The sequence below is a fragment of the Mastigoproctus giganteus genome, chromosome 2 (assembly GCF_048544385.1).
Source record: "Mastigoproctus giganteus isolate SK-2022 chromosome 2, ASM4854438v1, whole genome shotgun sequence".
Classification (NCBI taxonomy): domain Eukaryota; kingdom Metazoa; phylum Arthropoda; class Arachnida; order Uropygi; family Thelyphonidae; genus Mastigoproctus; species Mastigoproctus giganteus.
In genome coordinates this window covers 36989247-37004241 of record NC_143576.1, presented here as the reverse complement: position 1 = coordinate 37004241, position 14995 = coordinate 36989247, and the positions used below count along the sequence as shown (strand labels likewise).

The window sequence follows — 14995 nt, the reverse complement described above, 5'->3', positions numbered from 1 at the left end:
CTTAAAAAAACAGAACCCAATCAAGAAAATAGTCAGGGTTTACTTCGCTTAATTGGGACAACATGCTGTTTAATCGGGGCAGGAGACCGCAGCACTGGAGATTACCCTACGATTGTCTCCGACCATACCAAGTGGTACGGTCGGATTTATGGAGGTCACAACCATAAAACAATAAAAACAATTAGCAGTCACCTGTTTATTGGGCTTTTCTGTTAGTGCAATCTATCATAAACGGATAGTAAACTCAATCTTATTGAATTTGCGATAATACTGACAGCTGGAATTCTGTGGATTATTATGGTGAAATGTGTTTACACTTCTAAGGAATCTCCAATCATATAAAAAAATTAATTTTCAGAATCTTCTCTTCATTCCTATTTTTAAAGCTTCATAACTTGTTACTCCGTTCTCACTTGCGCGTATCGTGTTACTTGCAATTTGTGTGTGTGTGCCATGTTCTTTGTTATTGGTTGCTTATCTTTTTACTGTTTTAAATTTTAATTCCCCCCCACCCACAAATGTCAGTGAACAGAAATGTCAACTAGTTAGTATGTGCATATTACAGTACGTATTAATTATTAGACTAACCATTTGGCAAGAGCAGCAGCATTGAGAAATGAAAAAGATAGTAACTGAAAGTCAAAAATGCTCTATGGGCCTCTAAGCTAAGTGGCTAGTCTTATAACACAAACAACATAACGCACGCCGGTGTGACGGTTGCCTAATCTTGAGCTCCTCAAGTTTTCAGTGTTTAATGTAATTTTTTTTTTTTGAGTTACACTAATATTTTTGTATAGTGACTTCCTCTGCATCCTTGTTGAAGATTACTACCACGAAACTTTAGGTAATTATTGTTTTTTGTCATTTGTTTCTTGCCTATACTGTATTCATATATTTGTCGCCTTTGCTTGTTTCAAGGCCCGAATATTAAACCCTGTAGTTACTGGCCTTCACTGCTGTCTAACTCCTGCCCACTACAAACTATATCACAAGGTCAAGCAGCTGCATTGTGTTGGGAGTTATTTGCCATTTGACCCTTGTATTGCACAACATTTACAACTGACTTATTTACACTCCCATTTTACTTAAGACTGCCTTCAGCAACAAGTTGGAAGAAACTTGGCAATCAAACATTTGGTCATTTGTCTGCTATATGCCTGGCAACCACGTTTTGAAGAATTTGTCAGCTTTTTTTTACCTGGACAACACTCTGAACAAACCATGTGGCGAAGGTAAAAAAAGCCAACACGAGAACAATGAGAAACGTCGGATAACTCACGCGGAAAATTAGTTTCCCGATGCGGCACTCTAGCACGGCTTGCTCGGTAAACAGGCGGTAGGTGTTATAGGTCTGGAGCAAAGTTGAGAACGATATATTGATTGACAGGTAAGCGTGGCAAATGATGTGCTGATTGGTGCACGAACACAACACATGATAACATCAAGTTAGTATTTAGTAGCACTCTGAAGCACTAATGGTAACTTGCCCTAATGAACACTTTCGATAATGGTGAAAAAAGGTCAGGTTACCTCCACTTGAATCCCTAAAAAGCCATAGAATTCCAGCTATTGGTATTATGGCAAATGCAATAAGACCGAGTTTACTACCCATTTATAATGAATTGCACTAACAGAAAAGCCTAGTAACCCGGAAAGTGCAAATTGTTTTTATTGTTTTATGGTAGTGACCGCCAGAAAAGCACTAATGGTAACTTGCCCTAATGAACGTTTTCAATAATGGTGAAAAAGGTGTGGTTACCTCCACTTGAATCCCTAAAAAGCCATAGAATTCCAGCTATTGGTATTATGTCAAATGCAATAAGATCGAGTTTAGTACCCATTTATAATGAATTGCACTAACATAAAAGCCTAGTAACCCAAAAAGTGCAAATTGTTTTTATTGTTTTATGGTAGTGACCACCAGAAAAGCACTAATGGTAACTTGCCCTAATGAACGCTTTTCATAATGGTGAAAAAAGGTTGTTACCTCCACTTGAATCCCATGGGAGCTTGAACCCCCTCCTGAAGTGGAGGGGGTAACCTAACCGTTTTTTTCTTTAGAATCACAGTCATATTTAGAAATACATTCATAAAAAATAAATTTTTTTATGACTGTATTTTTATTTTCTTGTTCAATAAATTTTGCAAATTACAGTGTCTGGAGACTTGACACGCCTACGAGGAGATCTGATTGAGGTGTATAAAGCCTTGAATGGTTTGAGCATGCTCAATGCTGATGGAATTTTTCCTCTTGCTCAGAATAATCATTTGAGAGGGCATAAATTCAAATTGAGGAAAGACAGATGTAGGATAGATGTGCGGAAGTTTGCCTTTAGCCAGCGGGTGGTTGGTTGGTGGAACAGACTTCCATCCTTTGTTGTGGAAGTTGATAGCCTAAATAAATTTAAGGCTGCACTGGACAGGTACTTGGAACGAACATAGGGGTGAAATGGGAGCGTGTTTTTTTTTTTTTTTTTTTTTTTGGCTGATGCTGCATAAGCTTACTTTCTTGCATCATATGCCTCTATTAATGCTAATATGCCCTAATGGTGAAAAAAGGTCAGGTTACCTCCACTTGAATCCCATAGGAGCTTGAACTCCTCCCGAAATGGAGGGGGGTAACCTAACCTTTTTTTCTTTAGAATCAGTGGACTAGCACATAAATTGTTTATTAACAAAATATTTTTTATTACTGTACTTTTATTTTTAAAGACACTCGTGCAGATCCACACATATCATAACATCAATCAACACCTCAACAGCTATTCACTAGATATATATATATAATCCTTCTTTCTTTTCTTATATTGTTTCCTAACCTAAAGTTTAAAGTTAGGTCACTAAATATAAGGAAACCGTTTCTACTATTTCCTGATCTACCATTTAAGGTCAGGTTACAAAATATAACGAAAAATAAAGAAACCTTTTCCCTTTTTCGTAACCAAACCTAAATCAACAGTATAATAAAAACAATCGTGAACTCCAAAAATCTGCTTTTAATAATGAGAAAAAAACATGATGAAGAACATAAAAATGCACAGAACGAAACTTTTATTAATTTAGTTTTCATCAAAAAATCAACCGTTTTATTTTCCTTACAAACTTCTTCCATCTTTAAAAGATTCATCGCTACTATTACCTGTTTACCATTCATTACAAAACTATTATGTACCGTTCTTTACTCATAAATACACATTATAATGCCAACCAATGACTACACCGTAGCTTGTCCTCTGTCGCGCCCACCACCAATCATTTCATCATTTGCCAATCTTGTCAATCAATATATCCTCAATTTCGGCTCCAGACCAATAACACCTACCGTCTGTTACTGAGTGAGTAGTGCTAGAGTCCAGTGTCGGAAAACTAATTTTCTGCGTAAGTTATCCGACGTTTCTCGTCGTTCTCATGTTGGCTTTCTTTACCTTAGCCACCCACCTTTACTAGCCTATTAATTCTGTGCTTTCTCTAAATTTATACTGCTCTTCAAGCTGCTAAGTTGGCTAATTTGCATCAAGACTGTTTCTTTTGCCCTGCCTTCTCACTTTCCTGATTACTGCATGCCTAGTCCTTCATCTCCTCTTAAGGCAGCGCCTTCACTTCCAATTCAGATTGATACAATGAAGGATAGATCAGATGTTCAGCAAATGTCCTGTGCCAATTGTGAGAGTAAACCAGAGGCCACGGCAATATGCTGCTTTTCATGTCAGAGAATCTTCTGCCATAATTGCCAGACACAGACACCTAAAGTTAAATGGTTGAGGAAACAAAGGAAAAGAAAATGGCTTTGCAACTTCTGTGCAAGTAACTCAAAACCGGCGGATATCTCAGAGGAAGAGGTACCCTATCACACCTGCTGAGGCAACTCCTTCCTCATCCTCTGGACTGTTTGAAGTGTGCAATTCGAATGTCAGAAGCACTATACATTTGTATCATTGCCTGCATTAAGAACGCCTCATGATGCAAGCTTGCACATTGGGATAGATGATGCCTTTTTGGAATGGGAATATGATTTCACTCCTGCCATCTCTGCAACCGACTCCTGGGTGAATATATCCTTAGAAATTTTGGAAATAAAAAAACGTTTTAAGTGAGGGTTTCAAGATCAGCTTATGGGATGTTCAGTCTCCAATAATGGATTCTCTTGCTTGCCTTAATGCTGAGAATAGAAGGCTCAGAGCCCAAAATACAGAAATCCTGAATCAAATGCTCATACTGAATGATCAACTCAGAGATCTGAAAAATAATTGTTAGTGAATGCTGCTTTCTCTCTAGTCAACTGTCAGTGATGGACCATCAGGAACGTTTATGTGAAGTGGATGAGGCCCTCGCGATCCTCAGCCCAAACTCATCGATCCCGGCAAGAGACAACTGAATCAAAAAATTTACAGAGTTCACCTCTAGCTGCAGACAGGTTGACTCAGCAGATCTTTGCTCTTTTTTTTCTTTTTTCTTTGTTAGTTGTTTGGCGCATCGGCTTCTGTGGCCATAATGCACCTCTCAAAGTTTTTGCATTTCACTCTGATGTAAGCCCGAGGTGGGATTCGAACCCGCAACAAGCTTTTACACCAAAATTGCGTGCCCGACCCTTTTCGGCCAAAAATAAAACTCATCCAGCGTACAATCCATTCTCGCTCTTAAGGCAAATCTCTATGACCAAACAAAGCACCAACAGCGATTAAAGCAATGTCTTTTTTTTTTTTTTTTTTTTTTTTTTATAGGTCCTAGCCATTGAAATCTGAGGAAAGTAAGTGGCAGGACCTGCCAGAGTACTGATTCCTTACTGGTAACACCTGGCTAGCCTCCACATGGCGCGGTATGGGCAATGTCGGGTCCCATCAGGGGCCTGATGGCCAATAAGCCAGATGAACAATGGGCACAACAGACAACACTATACACGATCCACACACTTTAAATCTCTGGCTTGACAGGGTACTGTCACTCGATACAGAGAACACCGCAGAGATGGGAAAAATCCCAGGAGCCGCAAGACCCTTAACATACCAAATACCAAAAACCTTTGGGTTGCCAGGCAGGCACTTTACCCACCTGGCTAGTCCGGTCGGCGGATCTTTGCTCTGGCCATGGAGCTGAACCCACTGGACACGCATCCCTCACATTCTCTGTCCACGGTTGCTGATGGTCCCTGTATATATACACAGGATAATTCTTGAATCCAGGTGAACCTAACCCGTATCAACCTTGCAGATTACAACAGAAGCATGGTCACCAGGTTCAGAATCTGCCCAACCACGATTACAACATGATGGAGATGAGAGAACCCCCATGCCATAACAGGGAGAGGCAGACCTTTGCTCAGGTGGTTTCCTTGAGTCACCCCCTATCAATTGGACTCCCAAGCACAATCTTACAGCCGTAACCCCCAAATGGTGTTTGGCATAAAGGTCTTCTAAACAAGCTTCCATCTTATGGTTTGTCAACTGTTTTTAGTAATTGGTTATCCAGTTTTCTCTCTGATCGCTCACTGAGGATGATGGTAGATGGCTCTCTGTCTTCTAACTTCTCCACTAATGCCGGTGTCCCCCAAGGTTCAGTTCTTTCCCCCACTCTTTTCCTCTTGTATATCAATGACCTTCTTCCATTGACTGGAAATCCTATCCATAGTTTTGCCGATGATAGCACATTGCATTCAACTTTCCATTTTGAGAAACCTTGTCCTGCTCAATCAGCTTCAATTTTTCAAAAATCTGCTACCAATTCCTTAAATGCCGAACTTCAGGTAATTCTCCAGTGGGGCAAAGACAACTTAGTTGATTTCAACCCTTCTAAAACTCAGTCTTGTCTTATATCTCGCAAAAAGGGTTCTTCTACTCCTATGCTTATCTTTAGTGACACTCCGATTTCTAGGCAAAATGATATATCTCTTTTGGGGATTACCCTGACTTCTAATCTCTCTTGGCACAAGCACATTACAAATATTGCTTCCTCTGCATCTAAAAAACTTGGTTTTCTCTTTCGCTCTCGGCGTTACTTTTCTTCCAAATAGCTGTTCACTCTGTACAAATCGCAAATCCGCCCTGCCATGGAATATTGTTCCCACATCTGGGGTGGTGCCCCCAAAACCTCTCTCAGGCTTCTTGATTCCATTCAGAAGAGGGCAGTTAGGTTAATTAATGATTCATCTCTAACAGAGTCTCTCCACTTGCTTTCTCATAGACGCACTGTTTCTGCTGCATGCCTCTTCTACAGATACTTCCATGGGCACTGTTCTTCTGAATTGGCTTCTATAATTCCTGCTCTCTCTCTTTCAAAACAGTCCGAATAAGTGCCGCCACTAGCCAACATCCATTTACTGTCCAACTTTTCATCTTCCTCATTTATTCATTCAACTGCCGTTTTCTGGAACAACCTTCCTTCATACGTATTTCCTGAAAATAACAATCTACAGAAGTTCAAGTCCAATGTCAACAGATATCTTCTTTCGTCTTCTTAACCTCAAACCCAAGCACGGTACTAAGTACTATAGGTTCTAATACCTCTCGTGTTTGGGATTCACATAAAAAAAAAAAAAAAAAATGGCTATTTCCACCCAAGACATTTTGACAGTGGAACCCAAGGATTACCAATACAGGAGACAAAAGTTTCTGCCCCTCGCCAACCGGTTTCAGTCACTCAGGCAAGAAGGCTGGAGGAGATTTATAATATATCAGCTGTACAGACCAGAGAAAGAATTTTCGTTTCGAGCTGGGTTTTTTTTTTTTTTTTTTTTCAGGAGCATTAGCAGCTAAGGCCATATTGCTCCGGGGATATGCGTTGGTCATTCCCTGACCTTTCCCCATCCTCTGTATTTGGTGGTGACGGGCTCGAACCCAGGTCTAATCAAGAAGCGTGTGCTACGCACTGCTGCTCCTTCCCACCTGGCTACGGAGGCGCCTTCGAGCTGGGTCCATCAACGCAAGTGGAAAGTATCAAGGCTCTCTTTGCCCATGAGTACGGGATTGATGCAAAAGCTATCAAAATGAGATTTTCAGCCTACTCTTCCTTTATCTATCCTGCCCAGCGAATGCGAAGCATGTCGTCTTGGATTCTAGCTACTGGCCCTTAGGCACCCTCATTAAGCAGACCAATCGCTTACAATGGACCCAGATAAGGACATACAGGCATAGCAAAAAAAAGGGGTCATATGCAACCAGGTTCACAAGATTGAAAGCTTCTGTGGTTCATGCAGAATATATGCAGCATAAAAAACAAGCTTCACTCCCTCCAGACCCTCCTTTTTCTTGACAAGTTTGATATCATTTGTCTTACTGAAACATGGCTATCGGCAGATAGGCAACTTGATCTTGTGCCTCTTAACACTCCCTACAAGCACATTGGGAATCCTAGAAACACCAGATGGGGTGTGGTGTAGGAATCTTTTTTAACAGTCATTTTCAGCAAATAAGTACAAGGGTAAGCCAGTTGAACAACTTTGATGCAATCTGTACAATGCTAAAGAGTCCTCTTATCCAAATTCAATGCTGCCTGGTTTATATCAAGGTCAACAATGTACATAGACCTTGATGTAAACCAGTCAGCATTGAAGACTCAAGATCTGACCTGTTCTAGGCACTAAATTTGTTGCCTGGTTGGGAACAAATTTAGTGCCTAAAACTCCAACTGTAGTTGTGGGTGAATTCAAATTGCTGATTAAGCACAAGGATGCTCTTGTGGGCCTTGAGGTCACTCTTCGGACCTTTGACCTTACACGGTTCTTAGTGCCGGCAACTAGAGCAAGAGTTAAATGCTTGACCTAATATTCTATAACCTACCAGACATCAGGCTCCTGCCTAGCAATTTCCAATTTCAGTCGGATCCTGCCAATTACATGACAATTCCCCTGAGTTACCTGATGAGTATGCTGCCGAATTGCATAGGGTTGCCTTCTCTACTAAATATCTGAAGCTGGACATTGTTTTACAGTGCGTGAATGGATTTGACTGGGGGGGGTGCCATTATGGTCTTGTCCAAACAATTGAAGTTAATTGCACTCCGTGGTGCAGCCAAGAAAGTCAAGGTTTGTAGCAGGTCGAATCAGTGTTTTAATAAGGAAACCAAGTTGGCCTTCATCGGGAAGCAGAAGGCCTACCGGAAATGGCAGAAATCTCAACTTTCCTCTATTTTTAAGAAAGAAAGAGCTTACTTCCTAAATAGAAAAGGTAAGTCCTAAACCAAGTCGTTCTTGATCAGTTGAAGAAGGGTAGAAGAATTCTATTAAACCACATAAATCGTGGTGTCATTAATCAAAAGCTTGTCTGGGAATGTACATAGTGCAACTTCCTGCAAGCAGATTTTTCAGATCCAGATTCCTCTCCCTCACAGGAGGGCTGGTTACCTAGGGCACAGATGAATGACATAGAAATATCTAGAGAGACCCTGATTGATGTCATTAACAAATTACATAACAAAGCTACTGTAGAACCAGACAGTTCCCCACTATTCCTATTAAAAATATGCAGCACATACATTGTTGTTGTTATTTGGTTTTTAGGAGCATTAGCAACTAAGGCCATATTGCTCCAGGGATATGCGGCGGTCATTCTCTGACCTTTCCACATCCTCCATATTTGGTGGTCATGGGCTCGAACCCCAGTCTAATCAAGAAGCATGTGCTACGCACTGCTTCTCCTGACCACCTGGCTACGGAGGTGCCACACATACATTGCTGACCTTCTACTACACATTTTCAGACGAATCTTACAATCTGGAATCGTTCCATCAATTTGGAGATCTTACCATGTCAAGCCTATTCCAAAGATTAGGAAACCTAAATCTCCAAAAGATCTGCGACCAATCTCCATCAGTTGCCCTTTACTTAAAATCTTTGAAAAAGTGATTCCAGCAATTTTCCAGGTCACAGGCCCGAGTATCTTTATACCATTCTGCACAAGAGATCAACAACTACCAGTCTTATAAATACCCTCTTCAGAATCCAACAGGCCCTCAACAACAAATCCCAGATTGACATCATCTTCCTGGACATTAAATCAGTATACAATAGAATATACCTTCCATCTCTCTTTACAATTCTGAAGCACTACTTTGGTGTGGCAGATAAGTATCTGTTACTGTCGACGACTTGCAGGTAACTTTCGACATCACAAGAGGCATCCTGGGGAGTGTGCTTTCAACTATTCTCTTCACAGCAGTTTTGGAACCTTTTCTAGCATGTAATTCTAACTTTGTTTCTTTTTTACTGACAATCTGAAGTTCTACATGAATTGAAATCATCCTCATCAGATCCTTGATATTAACCAACAGGCCTCTATACAGATAATGAAACTGTAAAACTATCTAGCCATAATTGGGTTGCGTCTGACCAGGTGGTCAGATGCAACCCAAATCTGCTCAACTACCGATAATCAAAAAAAGAGTAAAAATGATGTTCAAATCTTCATTAGCGGGGAAAGGGTGCAAAGAGTAGCTTCCCACACAGACCTAGGCCACACCTGGGATGTTGGACTCACTTTGTCAGGTTGAAACAGAAGATGTATGCGGCAGTGTGACAGGAGCTCGTTGGTGTGCATCAGCCAGCGTTGCTTTGTCGGTACATCCTGAGGTGCATTACCTGTATCCCTCTTTACGCATCTGAAATTTGGTCATCTGCTCCTACCTCCCACCTAAATAAGTACATCAGTCTGGAATACTGGTTGCTCAAATGGATGAACAGGGTGGTGGGTCACCCTTTTACTATCTCCAGATCCATCATCCAAGCTAATCTAGGCACCACTCCCTGGAGACTTCTCATCACGACAAGAAATGCACTCACACTAGCATGGCTTATCACAGGCCGAATTTATGCTCCATCTGTATCTCGCTTAATGTCTAGCTCAAAGATGACAAGAGGAGAATCCCCCGACTCTGCCTCCCTCTGTGGTTTACTCTTACAAACATTGATTCCCTTAGGAGCTTGTTTCCTGCCAACTTCTTCCAAATCTACAATAAACTGGGCATCAACCCTGATAAGTTCTCTGAGGACAAGCTCTACAGAAAGGAATGCCTCAAGAATTGTTACCAGCTATTGAATCTGTGACACTCACCTGCACTTGGACTTTTTTGCCTGCTGCATGTATGTTTCTTTTACTTCTGCTGTTTATTGTTACAAAAACTTTGTTCTTATTTCAAGTGTATATAAGTTCAATTCTGTAAATATCTCAGGTCGAGCACGCACGTACTCTTGTACATGTGGTTCCTCGCACCTCATTATGTAAATTTCACACCCTCCTGGCACACTGGCATCTTGGGGTGACCCATAGTTTCTTGTGGTTAATAAACAGATTATAATAATAATAATAATAATAATCCAGCACAGCACTACTAGATCCGTGCTATGGTATACCGACTGGCTTCACCATGGATGATATTTCACATTTACACATGGTAGGTTTATCCCATGTGCTGAAACCATCTACAAAATAAAATATATATGACCTTCCTGTACACATTGTACTCACCATAATATTCAAATTCTATTCTTGACATCCATTCTGCACTTTCTTTGTGTTTTTTTTTTTTTTTTTTTTTATATAAAATAAATTTTTGAAAATTATAATATATATATATATATATATATATACAGTGAAACTTCTCCTAACGGACACCTCTCGTTAACGGACATTTTCAAATTCCCCAACTCACCTCTATTGGTTTTAACGTGTTTGCAGCTTCTGTCTAGCGGACATTCTCTGTAACGGACGCAGACAGGCAATCTGCACTGTTTCGTTTAGATTAGCACTTAATTTGATTTCCCCATAACGGACAGCGGGCGAACTTACGGCCATTTTTCTAGGAACTTTTCTTCCACGTATTGCCTCAATCGTGTGTTTTTTTTTTTTTCTATTTCCGATTCTCTGAATTTTATCAAGGTTTACGTCGCGGTTCTAAACCCTTTTTCAAGAATTTTAAGGCACGGGTAAAACTTCTGATGAATTCGGTGTGTGCAGGGGGGGAAATATGGTCGGCCTTTCGTCTTTTCAGTTTCAGTTTTGTTCAGTGTCGTGTGAAGTGCACAATGTCTTCTCGTAAACATTTAACTTTAAAAGATAAAGTCGAACTCGTTAATGCGTATGATTGGCAAAAAATAGTGTTTGCAATCTCGCTGCAAAATTCAAAATCGGGAAGACGCAGGTAAGCGACATCCTAAAGAAAAAAAATGAACTGCTTAAACAATTTTGGCAACACGGAAATATCAGGTTCAAAATCATTCCCGAAAACTGTTGGACTTCAGATTTACAATGTTACATATGAGTGGTTTTGTCGCGATCGTGCTAAAAAAATTCCCATTAATGGGCCTATTATTAGGGAACAGGCTTTGGAGGTTGTGAAATCTATGGAAGTAAATGAGTTCAAAGCTTCTGTGGGATGGCTAGACAAGTTCAAAACTCAGTATAAAATTTCTTGGAAAACCGTAAGTGGTGAAGGTGGATCTGTTGATACTGGGGTTGTAACAGAGTGGACCGTCAAACTGGAAGATTTATGCCGTGATTTTGAAGCTAAGGATATTTACGACTGTTACAAAACAGAGTTTTTTTTTTAAAGCTCTTCCTGAAAAAACAATGAGTCTAAAAAACGAAAAGTGCCAGGGCGGAAAAATTTCTAAGGAATGCTTGACTGTACTATTGTGTACAAATATGCTGGGAGACTTTTAACAACCTCTTGTTATAGGAAAACCACAAAATCCTCGTTGTTTCAAGGCATAAAGTTGAATCTTGAATGTTGATTGGAAGTCTAATAAAAAAGCGTGGATGACACGAGATATCATGAGCGAATGGATAAGTCACTTTAACCAAAACATGGTTCGTCAAAACAGAAAAATTATTCTTTTCATGGACAATGCTGCATCTCACCCGCACATTGAATTGTCCAACATTCAAATCGTTTTTCTGCCACCAAACACATCTGCAGAGTGTCAGCCCTTGGATCAAGGGATAATAAAAAATTTTAAACTTCACTACAGAAAACGTGTTTTAAGACATCTCATTGCAAACATGAACGATGTAACATGTGCGAGTGACCTTGCAAAGAAAATCAGCATCCTAGATGCGATTCAATGGATTTCCTCTTCAGTAAACGCAATTAACATATTAACGACGAACCACCGATGAAAATAGAAGAAGTGCTCATAAAAATCAATCGTTTAAAAATGTTTTTCGCCACTGAAGAAGATACTGAAGGAATTTCGATGGTTTCTTCACTCCAAGCAAATGTTGAAAACAAAATTATCAGCCGGAAGAAGGTGCAGAAGAAAATAAGTGATTGCTGTATGTATTTTTCTTAAGATAAAGTCATAATATGCATAGCACAATTGTATGTATATTATTTACAAAAATATTGTTCAAAATCTGTATATATTTTAATTTAATTTTACATTAAACGTTTAATGATTTTTCTTTTTTCTTTTTTTTTTTTTTCTCCCTCAGACATCTTGTTAGCGGACACGTCTCTCTAACGGACACATTTTCGTTCCCCATGGCTGTCCGTTAAAGGGAAGTTTCACTGTATATAGAGATTATCAGCATTGGAAATTATAAATGTCAGTGATTTACATAAGTAAGACAGTGAATGATGAAACTGATTTTTTTTTTTTTTTTTTTTTTGATCACATGATTATTTTTGATAAATGCAATGATAAATGAGAAATGTTCAAGAAATTTAAACTATATATAGTGTTAGCAAAATTATGTAACTAATTATATTATGTAATAAGAGTGTGATATTTTATTAACTTCTTTTGACAGATTTCTTCATTCTCCAGCAAGATCAGAAAATGAAGTCAAAAATATGAAGAGATTTATCAGTGTATGTGCAGATAATGAAACTAAATATTCATTATCTGCACAGTTTGGTTTTAATGATATGGCATTAGAACTTCTAAAAGGTGATTCTGGAGCTTATATCCAAGACTTGTTAGCTAAAGGACAGTTTGCAGCATCATATAATTAAAAACCAAAAAAAAAAATTTTTGTGTTTTAATTGAAAAGAGTACAAAAATATGCTTTTGGTAGTGTTGAGGCCCGGGTAGATCCATGCTGCTGCTTTTGGGTACATTTGGGTTCATATAATGAAGTTGTAGCCAACTTTATTATGTGAACTAATTTATAATTACCATACTAATGTAAATAAATTATTTATATGTAATAAAAATAATGAATTTTTATTATTTTTGATTAATTGTAATAAATAATAATAAAAAAAATTCTATTTAATATAAACACTGATAAACATTAGGATAGAACATATTGGCACTTTGAAAATTATTCCTTTTTGAGCTTTGGTTTGTCACTTTCATTGCTTCTTCACGAACTGTTTCATTTGCTTCAAATACTCATCTAGATTTCTAGCGTCTACATTACGAAAGTATGTTGCCATTTCCATTAAGTCCACAATATATATAACACTTCCTGAACAGCTATTTTCCCGGTCTACAAAAGAAGTGATGGGCAACTGTAAACAAGTGAATTTGACTTCAGTGGTGAGTAAGATCATGAGGTCAGTGGCTAAAGATACCGTACAGTTCATTTCAATAGGGATGGCATCCTTCACAGATCTCAGTATGGATTCACAAAGGAAAAGTATTACCTGACCAAACTAGTTAAAGTTTTATGATGAAATTGTAAAGCAATTGGATGCAAGAAACAAATTTGACATTATTTACCTTGACTTTAGTAAAGCTTTTGATATTATTCTTCATGAATGGCTATTATATAAAGTGTGATTACTGGTAAGATACTTTGTTGGATCAGGGGTTGGGAGCCAGATGGTAATCATTGTAAATTTTTCAGAGCGGACCAGTGTGGTAAGTGAAGTTCTTCAGGGATTGATCAGTCTTGTCCTGGGGTCTGTCCTGTTTATAATCTTGCATTGATAACATTAATGAAGGGGGAAAGGGAGTTTCCAAAGTCTACTGATAACCAGAACCCGGGCATGTTGCTTCCACATGACATAGATTTATTGCATATATGGTCTGAAAAATGGCAACTAAAATTTAATGCATTAAATATAATTTTGTACCAACGGAGAATAAATCCAGGAGTTAAAGTAATTCCTGAATTTTAGAATGAGAGGAGTTAAAAGTTATTCGGGATATTAAAAAAAGGCTAGGAAAACACAAGTGTCCTGTCTATGATTTATAGAACTTTTGTAAGTAGGGAGAAGGATGTCATTGTCCCTCTGATAAGACAACAGTGAGGCTGCATTTGGAATACTGTATTCAGGACTGGAGGCCATACCTAAAAAAAGACAGATTTCTAGAGAGAGAATTCAAAGAAGAGTTAACAGATTGTGGAGAAAAGTTAATCAATGTCCATAATAAGAATCGTTTGAATGTGCATTTGGCAAAGCTTTGCAACTGAACTAAATTCTAATACCTTAACCAGTTTATACCTGTTTATTACGAAAATATTCTGAAATCAAAATAGTTCAGTGATATTAATTAGCATATAACATTATACAAATTTGGATCTATATATTTTTAAAGAATAACAATAACTGGTACAATAAACATTTTTTTCCCTATTAATTTTATTTTATTGTAAAAGTGACAACACTCCCATGATTGATGTGTCTCTCTTTTACCTTGGGACAGAATACAGTGTTTTTAAATTTTTAAATGAACAAGAGCTTATTGGTTCACTGTCAGCCTCACAATCAGAAAAGTCTGTTTGTTGGAAACCACTGACAGGTATTGATTCTATTACTAATAAAATTAATGCAGTTTTAAAAAGACAGCTGAATGACAAGATTTTTATTATAATTTTTTTTCATACTAATCAAATATTACAAGTGATAACATTAATACAGTGAAACCTCCCTTAACGGACACCTCACCTCTTGTTTTGTACACTGTCTTGGGTCCCGGTCAGAAGTATTATAAATTGAAATGACCTCTGCAAAATGGACACGCTCTAATATGGACTTGAACAGGTCCTCGTGGTATTTTCAACCTCCATAGATGGGTCACTTTCAAAGGTACGTGACACGCATTGAATGCAAGCAA

General features: G+C 38.5%; 1 protein-coding gene across 1 annotated transcript in view; it reads left to right on the top strand.

The window, feature by feature from the left end:
- LOC150089270 (spatacsin-like) overlaps positions 1-13024 on the top strand; it is a 445059-nt gene extending 432035 nt beyond the window's left edge. Inside the window, exon 19 of the mRNA XM_090389929.1 lies at positions 12738-13024. Coding sequence (XP_090246055.1) covers positions 12738-12942 — 205 coding nt within the window. The 3' untranslated portion in view covers positions 12943-13024. The remainder of the gene's footprint in view (positions 1-12737) is intronic.
- The last annotated feature ends 1971 nt before the right edge of the window (positions 13025-14995 follow it).